Below are 19,040 nucleotides of genomic sequence, written 5' to 3' on the forward strand. Positions count from 1 at the left end.
GGCTCCCGTGGGACAGCGTCACCAGCAGGTAGGTCCCTGAGCCCCCATCCGCACCCGTGGGTGCTGCAGCACTTCTTTGTGTCCCCCCCCCCAGCCCTTTGCTGTGGCTGCTCCCATAGGATGGGACAGCGGAATCCCCCCTTTCCATGGTGACAACAATGGGATGAACCCGTCTCGTCCTGGCCACTTTTCCCCTTGGGGCTCAGTTTCCCCATCCAGCGTTGGAGCATCCTGGAAAGCCTATGGTTAATCCCTGCTGGAGCCAGGGAATCCGGCTCTGCCTGGGAAGGAGCCAGGAACAACACCCGAAGCAGGGGTGGGTTCGCCCTCCCTCGTGGCCTCGGCTACAAGTGGCTTTTAGGAGGAAGACCTCCCCCTTGCTGCTTGCTTCCTCCCTTGGGATCCATGACTCCAACCTGTCCGGGTCCAAAGTGCTGTCGGAGCGCTGGAATTATGGGCTGGGTGTACTGTGGCACCAGTTGTCCTCTGCTCCCATTGCCATGGGGCTGAACCCCCCTGCTCCCCGTTGCTATGGGGGGTGTTGGGCTGCTCAAGGGGTGTCAGAATGCCCAGGGGATATCGGGATGCTCACGGTGGGGGAAATGTGCCGGAGGGGGGCTTGTGTCAATAGTGGCTGAGCTGCATCCCGGTGCGGACCCCCGGGTCGAGCCGCTCTTATCCCGGCCGAATTCCTGGGAGCTTAATGAGTAACCGGCTGCGAGGAGCCGAGAGGGTGTTTTGTGTATTCCTGCTCCCCCCCGGCCATATCTGTATAGGGTCGGGGGGCCCCATGCAGTGCAAGGGGGCACACACACACTGCCCGCGGCGGGAGGCAGCTCCTCTTTATGGCCATCAGAAACTTTAGAGGCTGTTGGAAGCTTCAAGAACTTTAAGGTCCATTCCAATCCAAACCATTCTAGGATTCTGTGATTCCACGATTCCCAGACTGGGCAGGGTCAGGTTTGATGTGGGGGATGCTTTTGCTCCACATTCCATCCCTTGTCCTGCTGGGACCAGGATATTCCAGCCCCGGGCGATGCCTCGGGCACGGGCATGGAGCTGGTGTTGAGGTTTGGGGATTGGACTGGAGCAATGGATGAATCTATTGTGGGGGGTCCTATGAGCTGAGAGCCCACTAACTCGCTTCATGGCTGGCCCGTCCCCCGCCCCGCAACGCTTCCCTCCTGCATTCCGCAGCGCCGGGATGGATGATCCCGATGTCTTCCTGGGTCCCTGCGAAGGAGCCCTGTGCAGGGTGCCGGGGCAGAAGCGCCGCTGCATGTCCGCGCTGGAGCCGGTTACCGGCCCCGGCTCGGAGGAGGAGGAGGACGAGGACCGTGTCCAAGCGGTGCCGTTGCGGCGATCGTGCGCCCTCCGCATCGGCTCCCGGGATCCCTTCCGCCGGCACAGCTGGGAGCCGGGCAAGGAGCTGCGCGGGGTCCCCGGCTACGACCACCTCAGGTAGCAGTGACTTGCCCCGTGTCCCCGTCCAGCCACTCATCCCCTCCCAGCTGCTCCATCGGGGCCCTCCCAGTACACCCCGGGATGTTCAGGGGATGTTGGGATGCTCAGGGGGTGTTGGGATGCTCAGGGGGTGTTGGGATGCTCAGGGGGTATCGGGATGCTCAGGGGGGCATCAGGATGCTTAGTGGGTGTCAGGATGCTCAGGTAGGTGTTGAGGTGCTCAAAGGGGTGTCAGGATGCTCAGGGGATTTTGGGATGCTCAGCTGATGTCGGGATACTCAGGGGGGTATTGGGATGTTCAGAGGATGTTGAGATGCTCAGGGGGGTGTGAGGATGCTCAGGGGGGTGCCAGAATGCTCAGGGGAGTGTCAGGATGCTCAGGGACTGTTGGGATGCTCAGGGGGTATGAGGATGCTCAGCGGATATTGGGATGCTCGGGTGTTGTCAGGATGCTCAGGGGTGTTGGGGTGCTCAGGGGGGTGTGGGGGTACTCAGGGGGGTGTCAGGATGCTCAGGGGTGACAGGCACCCCAGGGATGACCCATTTTGAGGGTACCCCAAAAGCCAGGTGCTAGAGCAGGCCTTACCCCATGGGGATGGGGGGGCCTGGTTGTGTGTCCCCCTCCATGCCCAGCTTGGCGTCCCCTCTGTCCCCACTGCAGAGTGAGTCTCAAAGGGCTGAGCCCCGACGACACTGACTCCAGCGTGGAGCAGTTGGATGGGCTGGGATGTCATCAGAGGGACCCCCGGCGAAACCCCCTTGTCCACAGCAACGATGACCTGGAGTCCCTGCTTTCCCAAGCCGAGGCGGATGAGCGGTGGGCACAGGTAGGAGCCCCCTTCCTCTCCTCTTTGCGTCACCCCAGGGTGTCCCATCACCCACCTGCAGCTGGGGGGATGGATACATGTATGAGCTTGGGTAAGAGCAGAGCCTCATCCCAGATGGCTTTGTCATCACCCCGAGAGCGGGATGCTCCTGCCCAAGCTCTATTTCGGGGATCAGGGAGGGGGATAATAGATGGTGTCCCCGATGCCAACCCCTTCCCCATGGACGTTGACAGGAGGATGTGCAGGGGTTGCCAATATCCCGGACCCGGCAGAGCTTCCACAGCTACAGCCTCTCCAAATCCACATCTCTTGGCACCATCAACAGATGCCCCAATGCAGATGGTGAGTGGCAGCACCCAGAATCCCCCCCAGGAATGGGGGAACCCTAAGTTATGCCCCCCCTCCATCCCTGCTTAAACTGGATTCTTGGTCTCTCTTCTCATCTCTCTTTCTTTTCCCATTGCAGAGATTTCCCTCTTTGCCTCCCAGCAGAGCCTGGTCAATGGGTGAGTTGGGGATGAGGTGTGCTGGGGGGTGAATAAAGCACCTCAAGGACCAGAGGGGAGACTTAGGGATGAAAATAGGGATTTTTGAGGGGTTATGGCTGCAGAGAGGGAGCGGGATAGATGTGACAGGGCCAGGCTGAGACCTGACACATTTCACTCGTTGTACATTAGGCTGGTGGGGACGGTGTCCCCCTTCCCCCCCGCTGTCATCACACTGTGCCAGCGGCGCCTGTCACAGCCCATTCCCATCCTCATTAGGGCAGTTGTTCCCGGGTGGCGCTGGCCGGGAGACCCGCGGGGGACAAGCAGGGACAGGGACGAGCCATAGGGGACAGTGCTGCGTGTCCCTGCCCCTCTGCGTCTCCAGGGACGGGAGCAGGGTTTATCCACCCGAGAAAGTGGGGTCCATGCCCGGAGCACCCCACAACCCGCTCCCCACCTTACAGGGAGTTGACACTGTTGGGGGTGACCGAGGAAGGGGCCCGTGGTGGGGGGCTTGTCCCGCACCCCACGAACAGAAGGGGCTCTGTGCTGGGTGCGGCGCTCGGGCTCGCTCCTCCCTGTTTCCAGGGACAGAGGGGGATTGTCCAGGCTGGATCCTCCGTCTCCTGCAGCTCCGGCGCCGGGAGCTGCGGGCAGCTGGAGCAGGAAGCCGGGAACCAGAGCCGGGAAGAGACCCCCCTGGGCAGGACCCTCAGCTTCATCAAGAGGATGACGGGGAAGACGAAGGTACGGAGGGGAAGCAGAAGGGGTGGCGAGGGGTAATTCCCTCCCTGGAACACGAGGATGGGGTTGGGATTGGGGTCATTTGATGCTCTGCTCTTCCGAGAAGCTGTGCCTCAGTTTCCCCTTCTCATCTACCTCAAAGGTCCTTTAGATCCCAAAGATCCTTTGGGATCTAAAAAGTTGGGGACACTCCCCCTTCCAGTGTACCCCCCACTTCCCCCCCCCCCCCCCCCCCGATTGATGTGGGTTTGGTTGTGCTGCCATCTCCCCCTTATCCCCATCCCCACGTTCACACCATCCCGGTGCATTCGGAGCCGCCGAGAAGAGCATGGAATGGCGAGTGCTGCCGCATTCCCGACGGGCACCACTGAGCGAGGTGGGGGACACTTGGGGTCTCTCCTTCCCGCTGTGGGCTGGGGGAGCGCTCCCAGCGGGACTCGTAGGGTTCGGCTGGAGGAAATGAGGTTTTTCCTGGCGCTGGGAATGCTTGTTTGTGCGCTGAGCTCACCGCCCTCCCGGGGCCCCTCCGCTCCAGCCTGCGGCTTCCTGGAGCCATTCCTCCATTTGGGATAATTTGCTCCTGCTCGTTCCCAGCCCGGAGGGCAGAGACGAGAAGCAAAACTGGTGGCGGGGGGCAATTCCTTCCCTGGAACGCGAGGATGGGATTGGGGTCATTTGATGCTCTGCCGTTTGGGGAAGCCATGCATCAGTCAGTGCCAAGGCCCCCCCCCCCAACCATCCCTCCCTGTTCCTCAGTTTCCCTTTTTCAACTGGAGGCGATGCCTGCCCGTGGGGTGCTTTGGTTGGTGACGGGTGTCTATGTTGGACATGGAGGTCCCCCCCAAAGCAGCCCTTTGGGGTTTGATTTGCTGCCATGCGAAGCCGTTAATCCCCAGTGCTGGCCCCTGAGCTCATCCTGCCTCTTTCCCATCTGGATCAGCCGCCAGCTGTTAACATCATCATGGGGCCACGCTCTCCCCCCCCCCCACCCCAGCAGCTCCAGCATGGTCCCATCCTGCTGGGTGCTGAGCACAAACAGGGTTAAATGCATTGGTATCCCTATTTTTAGTTAGCAGGAAGTTGTTCAAACCAGGCTCTGGCCAAGTCTTGGTGTAGCAAAGTTTGGCCTGTAACAAGGAAGGGTCCCCAAAGCTTGGGAGCACTGGTTCCCCATGGAGGGGATGGATTGGAAAAGGGGGGGGGGGTCAATCCCAGTCCCAGCAGGATATGGAGCTCTGCACGTGGCGATTGCATCAGGCAAAGCAATGGGAGATGGGGTGCAGGGTAGAGCCCCCCCCCAGCATGGTCCCCTGGGGGCACAAGGATGGTGGCAGGAGGCCCTGAGGCTGGTGGCACCATTGCCATGGTGTGGGACAGATCATGAGGGGTGCTCATAGGTTTTGGGAGCCCCATGTAGAGGCTGTGGCAGGTATGGGTACTGGTTGCTGCAAGAGGCAGGCTTGGTGATGGGGACCCCAAGAGAGGTAGGGGCTCCAAGAATCACAGAATCACAGAATCCCAAGGGTTGGAAGGGACCTCAAAAGATCATCTAGTCCAACCCCCCAGCAAGAGCAGGGTAACCTACAGTACATCACACAGGAACTTGTCCAGGCGGGCCTTGAATATCTCCAGTGTAGGAGACTCCACAACCCCCCTGGGCAACCTGTTCCAGTGCTCTGTCACTCTTACAGTAAAGAAGTTCTTCCTGATGTTAACGTGGAACTTCCTATGCTCCAGTTTACACCCATTGCCCCTTGTCCTATCACTGGATATCACTGAAAAAAGCCTAGCTCCATCATCCTGACACCCACCCTTTACATATTTGTAAACATTGATGAGGTCACCCCTCAGTCTCCTCTTCTCCAAGCTAAAGAGACCCAGCTCCCTCAGCCTCTCCTCGTAAGGGAGATGTTCCACTCCCTTAATCATCTTTGTGGCTCTGCGCTGGACTCCTTCAAGCAATTCCCTGTCCTTCTTGAACAGAGGGGCCCAGAACTGGACGCAATATTCCAGATGTGGCCTCACCAAGGCTGAGTAGAGGGGGAGGAGAACCTCTCTTGACCTACTAACCACACCCTTTCTAATGCACCCTAAGATGCCATTTGCCTTCTTGGCCGCAAGACCACATTGCTGGCTCATGGTCATCCTCCTATCCACCAGGACCCCCAGGTCCCTTTCCCCTTCGCTACTTTCCAGCAGGTCAACCCCCAACCTGTACTGGTATATGGGGTTGTTCTTCCCCAGATGCAAGACTCTACACTTGCCCTTGTTGAATTTCATCAAGTTTCTCCCCGCCCAACTCTCCAGCCTGTCCAGGTCTCGCTGAATGGCAGCACAGTCCTCTGGTGTGTCAGCCACTCCTCCCAGTTTTGTGTCATCAGCGAACTTGCTGAGGGTGCACTCAGTTCCCTCATCCAGGTCATTGATGAAAATATTAAACAGCACCGGTCCCAGCACCGACCCCTGAGGGACTCCACTAGTCACAGACCTCCAGCTAGATTCTGCGCCATTGACCACAACTCTCTGCCTTCTTCCTTTCAACCAGTTCTCGATCCACCTCACTACTTGATCGTCAAGCCCACACTTCCTTAGCTTATCTATGAGGATGCTGTGGGACCCCAGAGGTCTGCAGGTAGTAGAGAGCATCCAGAGCCACTCTGGAAGCACAAGCTGGAGCTAGGTGGGGGGATGGAAGCGGCCGTAGGGAGCAGGAGGCCATGGAGGGGAGGGACGAGCTATTTCAGGAAGGAAGCACAATCCCAACGGCCACGGCTGAGCTCGCTGCCACTGCGGGGCCTCAGCACCCCCCCTCCTGGGGACCCGCAGCCATGTCCAGCCACCCCAAGGTGAGTGGTGGGAACAGCTCTGGGCCATGGGGTGCTGCTGGGGGTCTCACCCGAGCACCCACCACCAGCTCCTGCCCTTGCTGTGATGGGGCTCTGTGATGATGGGGGGCTCAGACATGGGGTGAGGGTGACTCTGGCCTCATAAGGGGGACCCCGCAGCTTCCTCTCTGCATGTGGAGCACCCCCATCTCCTCCCTTCCGGGCTCTTGATGGCTGAGCCATCACTTCCTCCTTCACCCTCGGCTCCCATGTGATGCTCATGGGGCTTTCCAGTGGCTCTGCCATGTGGGAAGAGGCACCAGATACCCCCAGTACCACTGGAGCCTCCCCACCAGCCACATCCTGCCCCGTGGTGCCCAATCTGGGTCCATTTCCATTGGGTTTGGGGCTGTTACAGGGTCCCCACCCCTCCAGGGAAGGGGGAAACAGACGTGATTCTGGCTGGAGCCGTTTGTGCTCCAGGAGGAAATGAGACCTTGGGATCAGGCTCTGGGTCAAAGGGGGAGCCTGACCACATCCCCTGCCATGCTCCCAGTGTCCTCACCAGGCTTTGCTTCTGCTTTTGGGGCTGTGCTTTAGTTCAAACCTGGCCTTGGCCAGGCCCAGGTTGGATCATTGGATGTGTTTTCCCCATGGTTTCATTCCTGCTTCTCATCTTCCAGGGGAGCTGCACAGCCGGGTGCATCCCACCCGCTTCCCACAGGGTTTTGGCACACACGTGGCCCTTTCCTTTGCTGCTGGCTATGATTCCAGGAGGGAAACTGAGGCAGCTTCCAGGGAGTGCAGGCACCTCGCAGCAGCATCATTGTGGTTACTCATTAAACCGGCATCTCTCCCAGTTCCAAACAGGCTTTATCCCATCCCCTTGGGGAACGTTGGGTGCTGCTGAGCTTGGAATTGCAGGGAAAAAGAGATTCTTACTTCCTTAAGGAGCTTCGGGGGAATAGATTCATCCTGGGGGTTAATAGGTGACACTTGGGTCCCTCTTCGCCACAGCCCCCGCGCTGGCAGGACCTGAAGCCATCCCAGTGCTCCAGTTCTCTTGGCAACCTCATAGCGTTATCTCTGGATACATCTGATAAATCCCAGCTTCTCCCGGCTGGCAAGTTAATGTTAAACGAGGCTGAGGTCAGCTCAGCTCCCTGTCCATATAATCACCTTCAGCCCAACTTCCAGTTGGGAATCTTGAGGCAGAACCAGTGTTTTCCATCCCTTTTCCCAGAGCAGCTCCCTTGGGGCATTGATTTGAAATAAAAGCCTGGGAAAAGGCCCCATTGGATCCACGACGCGGTGATGGGATCCGTGGGTCACCCCAGAGCTGTGCTTTGGGGGTATTTGGGGCTCCAGGAGCTGTGTGGGATGTCCCGCAGCAGCGGGATTGGAATCCCATGGGATTGTTTTGCTGTTTTATTCCAGTGCTGGTGGCACCTAAGGGTGGGTCGGGGTCCCCCAAAGGTTGATGGTGACTGGGGTGCCAGGGCGACGGGAGGCAGGGAAGCTGAGGCACAAGAGCTGAGCATCCGTGCCGGGGCCCTATCCCTGCCCGATACCTGCCTGGGGCCTGATCCCAGCCCGGTCCCGGCCAGGTCCCGTCTCGAACAAAGGCCCGCGGGCAACACGAGGCCGGGGCCGGCAGCGCGACCCGCCCTGGTGGGGAGGCGGAGCCCTGCGGCGGGCAGGAACGGGACAGGAGCAGGGCAGGAGCGGGGCAGCTCCGCAGATTATGTCCCGCATCGAGTCGCTGGCCCGGGCAAGGAGCAATCGTGCCAAGGTGGGTCCCGCTGGGCGCTCGGGGTTGGGGGGGGGGGGGGGGGGCGGCATTTCGCTCCCCTACGTCTAATGGTGGGGTGCGGGATCACCCCCATCCAGCATGGGGGGAGGGGGGTGTCAAACACAACCCCCTCCCCAGGGTGAGGGGAACATCACTGCGGTCGCTGCCCCCCAGTTTGGGGTGGGGGGTTTGTCCTTCCCCATCCAGCTTGAGACTTGGTGGAGGCAGGTTTGGTGTGAGGGGTGTCGTGGGGATGGGGTGATGCTCCGAGTGGGGTTTATTCAACCCTTAGCAAAGGGGTTGTTGGGCACAGGGGAGTCGCGGCAGCTCCCCATTGTGCAGGGGAAGTCTCCAGGGAAGACAAATCACCCCTTGCCTGCACCCTGCCAGCACCCCACCAACCATCCCACCAGCGACAACTCGTGGGGCAAAGCAACGGCCCAAACTTCCTCCACCGCCTTCCCCCCGTTTCCGCCGAAGCCTTTCGGTGGCGTGGTGAGGAAGTCGCCTTCTCCTGCTGCCCAAGGACGTGGGCCCCCCCTCCGGCACCCCGCTTCTCTCATCCACAGCCCGGTAGAGATCAAACCTTTGGGGCGATGGGGAAACTGAGGCACGCAAAGCCACGGGTGCTGGGTGGGCTCGGACACCGTCGTTGTGGCCCGGAGCATGTGGCAGTCGCGACGTTGGGCAGTGGGGAGGGGGGTTGAGGAGGGGGACCCGGCTGCTGGCAAGAGCTGCCTGCACTTGGGCTTTGTGCTGCTGCGAGAGTGCAAAGCGGGTGTGCAAGGCAGGTGAGTGTGCAAGGCGAGTGCGCAACTCGCTATATCCCAACAGCGGGGGTGCTTGGGGGTGGGGGCCTGGGGGCCCTCCCCGATATGGCTCCTATGGTGTGGCCCAACCTTGCATGCAGCGAGTTTGTCGGGTCTGGAGTGGATGGAGGTTTGAGGGATGCTCAGCAGTGGGGTTTGGGGTGCGGTGATGGCACCAGGGCGGGGTGGGGGGAAGTGGTTGTTGATTCCTGCGCCGGCCGACGCGGGGGGGAAATGGTGTTTTTGTTTAAAGAAAGTTTCCTCAATGCCCTTTTCGCCGCAGCCAGAGCCGGCCTTGGGCTGGAGGGGTCCGGGGGGTCCCCCCAGCTCCCCAGAGCGGCTGCCAGCATCCCCGCTTTAGAAATGGGGGACACCGCGGTCAGGATATGTGGGAAACCACCATTACCCCCCCCCCCCCATGGCTTTACAACGTGGGGAGACCCCGTCTTCTGTGCCAGGACCAGCTTTTGGGGGGGAATCCTGGCATCGCAGAGCCCCCCCCTCCCCGTTGCTGCTGCCTCCCCCAAAAAGAGCAGAGTGGGGGGTCCCCACGCTGGCCCCCCCTCACCCTTCAGTGGCCTCAAACATCAGAGCGGGGAATTTGGGGTTAGAACGGGAGGATTTGTGCACTTTGTGGGGGGGACCCCTCCTCTTTTCGGAGGGGGGGGGGGGGGGGAGCATTCCCGCCTGGGCTCGGCCCCGGCGCAGCGACGTCTTTTGTTGCCGACGGTGCGGACGGCGTTGGCTTTGTTCAACGCCGGGGTGGCAAACGGTGTGGGGGGGACGGGACCGTCCCCAGCCGAGGAAGGGCAGCGCCGTGACGCCGTCTTGGGGACACAAACCCATCGCTCAGGTCAGAACTTGGGGATTTTTGGGGCTCCGGGGACTGGCGCGGGGGGTTCCCACCGGGATTTGGGCTATTTCGGGCGAAGTCGTGGTGGCGGCAGCAGAAACGCTCCCGTTGTAGGCGGCTGAAAAAGAACCCCCGAAAACACCCCCGGTGCCGCGGGGTCCCGGTGTGGGATTCGCCCCATTCCTGTCCTGGGGGGCAGCCACAGCCCCTCGGGGCCTCCCAGCCCCCCCTTGGGGCGGGTGGGAGCCGCTTCTTGGGGGACAAATGACGGCCGGGGGGTGGGGGGTGGTGTGCGGCTGCAGGAAGCGGCTCCCGCCTTTGTCTGGCGGCGGGTTCGGTTTCCTGCGGCCGGGAGGGGGCCGGAGCGATGCGAGGCGGGGGGACGGGACATCAAAACAACGGGAAGGAGCCTGGAATAGGGAAAGGGAAGGAATAAAAGGAAAAGGAGGGAAAAAGGGAAAGAGGAGGAAAAGAATGAAAAGCCGGGGTGGGGGGAGGGAAAGAAAAGAGGAGGAAAAGCAAGGAACATAAAGGGGTGGGAATGAAGGAAAAAGGGGGGAAAGAACAAGAAAGGAAAAAAAAGAAAGTGGAAAAAATGGGAAAAGAAGAAAAAGGAAAGAAAAAAGGTAAAAAAATAATGAAAAAGGGAAAGGAAAAATAAAAGAGGAAAAAAGGCAAAGAAAGAAAAAAGAAAAGAGAAAAAAGGGAAAATAAAAAGGAAAAAGAAAGGGGGAAAAAGGGGGAAAAAACAGAGAAAAGGCCAAAAGGAAAGCAAAAAAAAAAAAAAAATAGGAAAAAAGTCAAAGTGATCCCAAGCGACCAACCAAGCCCAAAGCAGAATAAAAGAAAAGGGAAGGAAAAAAGCCAAACGTGGCACAAAGGAGCAGGGGCGGTCGTGCCCGGCACCGGCAGACGCTGGGGCAGATGTTGGGATGTGCTGCTGCTCCTGCGGCCCGTTCCCGGTGGATGGGGATGTGGAGGGACCCCTGTGCAGCGAGCGGGTGAGCGCCGGGGTCTCCCTTCCTGTGGGGGGGTCGGCCTCTTGCCGCCTTCGGGGGGGTAGGAGCAGTGATGGGGAGCGAGACCCCCCCCCCTTTGGGTGTTGGGGATGATGCCGGTTTGGTGATGCTGTGTCTGTTGCGGGGTGCCTGGTGCCAGGCACGGCCGGGTGCTGGGGGGGGGGGGGGGGCACACAAAGGCTGCTCTGTGTCCATTGGATGCGACAGGAGCAGCCGCTCGGGATGCTCAGGATAACTCCGGCTCACTTCTGTTTTGCAGGAGGGGGAAACCCATGGTGAACCCCAAAACCATCACGATGTGGGGGGAAGGGTTGGCCACCAGCCCCCTCGGTTTTGGCCTCCAACACCCTCATTTTGGGTGGGAAAGGGTAAAAATAGCCACTTTGGATAGGAAGAGGAGGTGGGACGGCGCGGAGCTGGTACCTGCCTATGCCCCCAGTTGTCACCTCCCCCCCACCGCGGCCCCCGCACCTCATCCCCATTGGGGCTGGTGGCTGCGGGGGGGGGTGTGATGTGGGGGGGGCTTTCTCCCACAGCCATCCCGTTGTCATGGTTATGGGATGATGGGAAGCAGGAGCGATGCGGGTGGCTTCTCCCCAGCCGCTCAGCTCCTCGCCCCCCCCATGCCCGGGGGCCAGGACCCACCCAGTGCCAGTGGGGACCGGGTGATCCCGTATCCCACTCGGCTTCCCGCATCCATGAGCCGTATCCCAAAGCAAAGTGGGGCCGGGGGCAGTGGGGGGCGGCCTCTGAGCCGCAGCCCCATCAGGCGCCCGCCGCATCTCTCCGGGCAGAGCAAGGAGAAGGAGAAGATGAAGGAGGGCAAGGAGAAGGACGCCCGCTACACCAATGGCCACCTTTTTACCACCATCACCGTGTCCGGCATGACCATGTGCTTCGCCTGCAACAAGAGCATCACAGCCAAGGAAGCTCTGATCTGCCCCAGTGAGTAGCCAAAAGGGCTTTGCCAGGGTGGCTGTATCAGGGTGGCTTTGCCAGGGTGGGCACCACAGTCCCCATTGCAAAAGGCTGATGGCTTCAGCTTTGGCTCCATGGAGACCCTCACCCCATGGAGGTGACCTGGCATCGATGCCGGATGGAGCCGGTGGCACTGGAGGGCAGTCAATGGCACCGCAGAGGCTCAGCTGCTCCCTTGGCAGCTGCAGCTCCGTAATCCGCATCCACCCGGATTCCCGCTGCATCTGCTCCCATCGCTCCGGCACTGGCGGCATTCCGGGATGGGGGTGGCGGGAGGCGTCTGCATCACCTCTCCCTGCCCTTGTGTCCCCCCCACCAGCCTGCAACGTCACCATCCACAACCGCTGCAAGGACACGCTGCCCAACTGCACCAAGGTGAAGCAGAAGGTGAGCGCCAGGCGGGACAAGTGACACCGTGGTCCCATGGGCACCATGGGGACATTGTGGGGACACGGGGACATGGTGCCACCCCCATGACGCCTCCGCTCCCCTCCCGCAGCAACAGAAAGCGGCACTGCTGAAGAATAGCTCTGCGCTGCAGTCAGTTTCACTGCGCAATAAGAGTGAGTGGGGTGGGATGATGTGATAGGGTGAGATGGGATGATGGGATGGGATGACGGGATGAGCCAGGGGGTGGGGGTGGACAGGATACCCCCCTCTCAATGTTGCCCATCACTGTTACATCACAAGAAGGCCTCGATTTCCATCACTTCATCTCCATCCCTGTACCCCCATCACTTCATTCCTATCCCTGTGTCTCTGACCCATTCTTATGTCCCTTATCCTGTCCCTATGTTACCTATCCTGTCCCTATGTCTCCATCTTTCCCTCCCCATCCCTGTGTCCCCATCTCTTCATCCCTATCCCTGCATCTCTGACTCATCCCTGTGTCCCGTCACTTAATTCGCATCCCTATGTCCCTATCTCTTCATCCCTATCCCTTTTTCTGTCTGCAGGGATAGGGATGCCGGGGGTGTGCAGTATACCCCATAGGCAGCCTAGGGGGTGTTGGGGGGGTCATGGTGCTGACCCTCCCCGGTGTTATCCCTCTTCTCCCAGCTGCCATCCGGGAACGCCCCAACTCTGCCATTTACCCCTCGGAAAGCTTCCGGCAAACGCTGCTGGGCCCCCGCAGGGGCCGACCCTCCCTTTCCCTCTCCAAAAGCGTCTCCACCACCAATATCTCAGGGTAAGCACTGGCAAAACCGGGACTGGGGGTCCCAGGGCTGTCCCCTGGGTGTCCCCGTCACATCCCACCCATCCAAAGGACGTTCAATGATGAGTCTCCACTGGGAATACGGCGGATCCTGTCCCAGTCCACTGATTCCCTCAACATGCGCAACCGCACGCTGTCCGTGGAATCGCTCATTGATGAAGGTGGGGACGCAACAGGAATGGGGGGGACATGGGACGGGACATGGGGCTCAGGGACACCCCCCACACACCTTGTGCCACCCTTACTGCAGGTCCTGATGTGATCCTGAACCAGCTGATGAGTGACTTCGAGACAGACGGGAAGGACTTTGAGGCGGATTCCTGGAGCCTGGCAGTGGACAACAGCTACCTGCAGCAGCACAAGATGGACGTGATGAAGCGCCAGGACGTCATCTATGGTGAGCAGGACACAGGGATGGGTTAGAGACGTAGTGATGGGGATGAAGAAATGGGGAGACAGGGACAAGGTACAGGAGACACATGAAGGGGTCTGAGACTCATGGATGTGGATGAAGCGATGGGGACACAGGGACAGAGTAAGGGACTTAGGGATGGGTTAGAGATGCAGGGATGCGAATGAAGGGATGGGAAAACAGGACAGTTTAGGGGGCAGGAATGGGAATGAAGCAATGGGGACACTTGGATGGAGATGAAGTGATGGGGACACAGGGATGGAGCTGGAGCAATGGGGAACACCCAGTGGCAGCAGATGCCTGCTCTCACCCATCCCATCCCATGCCACGGCAGAGCTGATCCAGACGGAAATCCACCATGTCCGCACGCTGAAGATTATGGGCGCTGTGTTCCGCAAGGCCATGCTGGAGGAGCTGCAGCTTGACCCGGCCTCGGTGCACAGGATCTTCCCATGTGTGGATGAGCTGAGCCAGATCCATGAGCGCTTCCTGGCACAGCTCCTGGAGCGGCGCCGCGAGTCCTTGGCCCAGGACAGCAACAAGAACTTTGTCATCAACCGCCTTGGGGACATCCTGGTCAACCAGGTAAGGGGCCAGCGCAGGCAGTGGGTGCTATGGGGAGCACTCACATGGCCTCGCTGATGTCCCCTCGTGTCCCCAAGTTCTCCGGGAGCAGCGCAGAGCAGCTCAGGAAAGCCTACTCGGAGTTCTGCAGCAAGCACACCAAGGCTGTGAAGGAGTACAAAGACCTGCTGGCCCGAGACAAGCGCTTCCAGCAGTTCATCCGGGTGAGCATCACTGTCCCCATCCCTGCATCCCTGACCCACCCCTGTGTATCCATTGCTTCATCCCCATCCCTGCATCCCCATTGGTCACTGCTAACAGCACTTCTTCCCTTCCTCCTCCTCCTCCTGGCCAGAGGATGGCGCGGTCCCCACTGCTCCGCCGCCACGGCGTTCCTGAGTGCATCCTGCTGGTGACACAGAGGATCACCAAGTACCCAGTGCTCATCGAGCGCATCCTGAAGAACTCCAAAGGTACCGGGATTGGGAGCGGATGAGACAAACCCATTGGGTCCAACCCTGACCACATCCCAACCCCTATGCTTCCAGACAACGAGGGCGACTCCGCGGACCTGTCGCAGGCGCTGAGGCTGGTGAAGGAGCTGATTTCGTCCATCAACGAGGAGGTGCACGAGTGCGAGATGAACGCGCGGCTCTGGGACGTCTACAGGCGCGTGGACGGCCGGGCCAAGGTGCAGCTGCCCTGGGAGAGCCGTGCCGGTGTCTTCGGCCGCGATGAGCTCCTACGCCGCAAACTGGTGCACAGTGGGTGCATGCTCTGGAAGACCGCAGCCGGGCGCTTCAAAGGTGGGGATGGAGGTACCAGGGCATGAGGATGGAGATGCCAAGGGATGGGGATGCTCTGGGACCAGGGTGCTTGGGATAGAGATGCCAGGGCATGAGGATGGAGGTGCCAGGGAATGGGGATGGAGATGCCAAGGGATGGGCATGCTGAGGGAGCAGGGGGCTGTGGGATGGAGCTGGCAGGGGATGGGGTGCTGGGGAACTGGGGTGCCAGGAAGTTAGGGTACCAGGAAATGAGGGTACCTGGGTGTGATGATGGTGCCAGGAGCAAGTACTAAGGGATTGGAAGCGCCCAGGGATGGAGATGCCAGGGCACAGGGCTGCCAGAGGCTCCTCACCCTTAGCAAGCCTAAGGAGCACCCACCTCAGCATCACTTCCCTGTGCCCCTCCCCAGATGTGCTGGTGCTGCTGCTGACCGATGTCCTCATCTTCCTGCAAGAGAAGGACCAGAAATACACCTTTCCCATGCTGGTGAGCACCAGAGCCTGGTCCTTTGCATCCTGACCCCTCCCATCCTGTCCCCTTCACATTCCATCCCCTTGCATCGCACCCCCTTCACATCCCACCCCCTCACAACCCACCCCACCGCAGCCAGGCTGTCATTTCAATCCCCTCCCATTTCCCACAGGACAAGCCAGCCGTCGTGTCTCTGCAGAACCTGATCGTGCGGGATATCGCCAACCAGGAGAAGGGGATGTTCCTGATCAGCGCCGCGCCACCGGAGATGTACGAGGTCCACGCTGCATCCCGCGACGACCGCAACCACTGGATGAAGCTCATCCAGCAGACGGTTGGGCTGTGAGTGTCATCCATGGCATGGGGGGGCTGTATTTGGGGATCTCCATGGATGAAGGATGGGGAGCAGGAATGTGGGTGCAGCTCCCAGTTGGAGCCTGTGAGCCTGGGCTGGATGCAGCTGGTGGGAAGGGGGGACAGCATCTCTTTCCCATCATCTCTTTCCCCTCATCTCTTCTCCATCATCCCTTTCCCATTAACTCTTCCCCATCATCACTTCTCCTTCTCTTCCCCTTCCATTCCCCCAGTCTTCCACCGCTCTTTCCCTTCTCTTTCCCATTATCTCTTCCCCATCTCTTCCAGCTGTCCCAGCCGACAGGATTTTCCCTTGATTGAGACAGAGGTCGAAGCATCCTTACGCAAGTTGAAAGGTGGGATCCCTGTCCCCCCATCCCAGCTCATCCCTCCCCATCCCACCTCATCCCTCCCCATCCCTGATCACGCTCTCCCCCCTTCCCAGACCGTATCCTGCAGCAGGATCGGAAGCTGACGGCGCTCCTGGAGGAAAAGGTCGGGCTCTTTGCAGACATGCTGGCACTGACCGGCACCGAGGAGCCCTCTCCCACCCTGGCGCCACGCTCCCTCTTCCACTCTGACTCAGCTGAGGCTTACCGAGGGGAAAAGCTGGTGCATGACGCTATCCGGGAAGGTACGGATGCTCTGGGATGCTCTGGGATGGGGAAACTGAGGCACTGGGGGGCTCATCCTGCTTTCCCGCAGTGGAATGCCTCACAGAGATCTTCACTGGCTCTGGACGTGACCGGGATCAGAGCAATGAGGCCGAGACCTGCCCCAGCCCCGGCACCAGCAGTAAGCGGGGAGACATGGGATATGGGATGTGTTCCAGCTCTGCTGCTTTGGGGTCCCCCCATCCCACCATGGGGCTTATCCCTGCCTCTCCTCCATCATCCAGACGGTGATGCCAGCAGCTTCAATGGCTCCGTGGAATTCTGCCGCATGGATCAGGAAGCTGGGCAGCGGGTGAGTGTGATGGGGGGACACCCTGTTGGGATGCCCCACCCTGCGCCACCACACTGTCACTGTTCTTTCTCCATAGGATGGGAATGGCAACCAGGTCCTGCCACGGGTACCGCAGGAGGTAAGGGCCGGGGGGGCTCTGTCCCTGCCGTGCCTCAGTTTCCCCATTGCAGCTCCCCCGGGATTCACTGTCCCGTCCTCTCCTCCTGCAGGAAATCAGCCAGCGGCTGGTGAACCTCTACAGCCTCCTGCACGAGCTCCAGGTCAGTGGGACGAGGCTGCAGGGATGAGGACAAGCTGGTATCCCCCTACTACATCCATCCCCCTATCCCTATTCTATCAGCGTCCCGTTGCCCGTATCTGCCTGCTTGCACTCCCTACCTACGTACATTCCCCTGCCTATATCTCACTACCCGTGTTTCCCGGCCCACATACATCCCCTTGCCCATATCCCCCTGCCCATACCCCCATCCCACAGCCATCCCCCTGCCCACATTCCCTTTCCAAATACTGTATCCTTCTGCCTGTACCCCTTGCCTGTATCCCCTACCCACACCCATCCTCTTACCCATATCTCCCTGCCCATATCCCCTGGTCTCCATGCATCCCCCTGCCCACTTTCCCTTTCCAAATACATCCCCCTGCCCATAACCCCTGCCCATACACATCCCTCTGCCTATATACATTCACCTGCCTGTATCCCACTGCGTACATCCCCCTTCCTACATAAACCCCCTGCCCACATCCCCCTTGCTGTATGCCTGAACACATTCCCCTGCCCCTACCCAATGCCTGTAGCCCTCTGCCCATATTCTTGCCTGCATCTCCCTGCTCACATCCCTGCTCACATCCTTGCCCACACCCCTGCCCACATCCCCCTGCCCGTATACCTGCCCGCATCCCTTCCTGTGCCCCTGCCCACGCCGCCGCTCCCGCAGGCGGTGGTGCTGCAGCAGGACACGCTGCTGGAGCTGCGGCTGCAGGAGGCTCCGGACAAACCATCCCGGCGCGGTTCCCAAGCGGCTCCGGCCGAGCCGGCTCCCCGGGCAGGGGAGAAACCGGGAGCGACGGAGCTGGCGCTGCTGCAGCGGCAGCACGGGCTGCTGCAGGAGGAGCTGGGCCGCTGCCGGCAGCAGTGCCAGGAGCGGGCGCAGGAGGCGGCAGCGCTGGATTCCCGGCTGCGGGACAGCGAGCGGGAGCGCGGCCGCCTGGAGCGGGAGCTGGAGGAAGCGCGGCGGGAGCTGGGGGCGCTGCGGCACGATGGCGGTGTCACCACACGGGGGCGCCGCGGAGCCGACCCGCGGCGCAGGAGCCTGCCGGCAGGGGACGCGCTGTACCTCAGCTTCACCCCGCCGCAGGTACGGGTGTGACACGAGAGCCTCCGCTCTCAGCTCGGGGGGTAAAGGGGGGGTAAACATGAGCTTATTCACGACACGAGTGTGTCCGGCCGCAGCACAGCGGTCTCTCGTTCCACTCCCCCACCTTCGCCCCCTGCCCGCGAGAGGACCTGGAATACGGGGTGGGGGTTGATCCCGACCGGCTCCGGGATGGCAACGACGTCCTGGATGAGCTCCTGGAGGATGAAGCCTTGGGAAGCCGCCGCTCCCCCCCAACCAGCCCCCGAGGTGGGTTTTGGGGGGGGGGGGCAGGATCACCCCCTTTTCCCATCAGAGGGCGGGGATTAACCTGATGTTTTCCCATAGATTTCCTAAGGATGCAGGATATTCCCGAGGAGGTGGAGAGCAGCCAGGAGCTGAAGGACGGCGACGGGGGCTCCTCCGATAGTTAGGGGCCAGCTCCAGCCCCACCCCCAGCACCCCATAACCATGTGGATCCATATGGGGAGCACTGGAGACAGCAGGATTTGGAAGCTGCTATTCCCATGGGAGCCTTACAGAGCTGGGGGGGGGGGGGGGTGGGACCGATTTGGGGGTCCCCCCGTCTCTGCTGGGATCTATTTATTTATTGTGATGGGTTGGGGGATCCCAGCACGGGGAAGGATGCGGCCCCTACTCCCCCCAGTTTTGGGGGTCCCTGGGTATGCGGGCACTGGGCCTTGGGGTTGGGGTCAGTTCTTGGTTCCTCCTCAATTTAAGTGTAAAAAGCACCAGAAAGGAAGGAAAACCGAGTGGAAAATCATTAAAAAGCCCTGTTTGGACCCAAAATGTGCGGGGGGGGGGGGGGAAGGGAGCCATATGGGGGGAGGTTGTGCAGTGAGTGGGGTGAGTCTCAAACACATAGGGGGGGTGGTCCCCATATTAGGGTGTATGACCCCTAAAGTGGGATATGTGTCACTCCCACATTGGGGTGTCTGTCCCCCAAAGTGAAGTGTATGTGTCCCAAAATGGGGTGTGTGTCCCCCCCAGAATGGGGTGTGTGTCCCTCGTGTTGTGGCGTCCGACCCCAAAGTGTGCTCTGTGCGTGTGTCCCATCTTGGGGGGGTGTTCCCCAGAGCTCGGTGCAGGGTGATGG

The 19,040-nt window shown here is 60.4% G+C and overlaps 1 protein-coding gene across 5 annotated transcripts; it reads left to right on the forward strand.

Annotated features, from left to right (window-relative positions):
- ARHGEF2 (Rho/Rac guanine nucleotide exchange factor 2) lies at nt 1-18,714 on the forward strand. 5 transcript variants are annotated; one of them, XM_065659971.1, is made up of 27 exons: nt 1-28; nt 1,198-1,461; nt 2,126-2,291; nt 2,525-2,633; nt 2,758-2,797; nt 3,412-3,526; nt 11,616-11,766; nt 12,119-12,186; nt 12,299-12,362; nt 12,859-12,988; nt 13,067-13,176; nt 13,266-13,412; nt 13,762-14,012; nt 14,090-14,215; nt 14,347-14,464; nt 14,540-14,797; nt 15,190-15,266; nt 15,424-15,593; nt 15,894-15,961; nt 16,051-16,239; nt 16,311-16,400; nt 16,504-16,571; nt 16,648-16,689; nt 16,781-16,831; nt 17,507-17,926; nt 18,022-18,193; nt 18,272-18,714. In XM_065659971.1, the coding sequence occupies exons 2-27, from the start codon at nt 1,205-1,207 to the stop codon at nt 18,355-18,357; spliced, it is 3,543 nt and encodes a 1,180-aa protein (XP_065516043.1). In that variant the 5' UTR covers nt 1-28; nt 1,198-1,204; the 3' UTR covers nt 18,358-18,714. The 5 variants fall into 5 exon arrangements, with proteins under 5 accessions (XP_065516043.1, XP_065516047.1, XP_065516048.1 ...); XM_065659975.1 differs by lacking the exons at nt 1-28; nt 1,198-1,461; nt 2,126-2,291; ... (1 more) ...; nt 2,758-2,797; nt 3,412-3,526 and adding an exon at nt 6,299-6,369; XM_065659976.1 differs by lacking the exons at nt 1-28; nt 1,198-1,461; nt 2,126-2,291; ... (1 more) ...; nt 2,758-2,797; nt 3,412-3,526 and adding an exon at nt 8,019-8,140.
- The last annotated feature ends 326 nt before the right edge of the window (nt 18,715-19,040 follow it).

This window comes from Lathamus discolor, chromosome 24 (genome assembly GCF_037157495.1).
Source record: "Lathamus discolor isolate bLatDis1 chromosome 24, bLatDis1.hap1, whole genome shotgun sequence".
Lineage (NCBI taxonomy): Eukaryota > Metazoa > Chordata > Aves > Psittaciformes > Psittacidae > Lathamus > Lathamus discolor.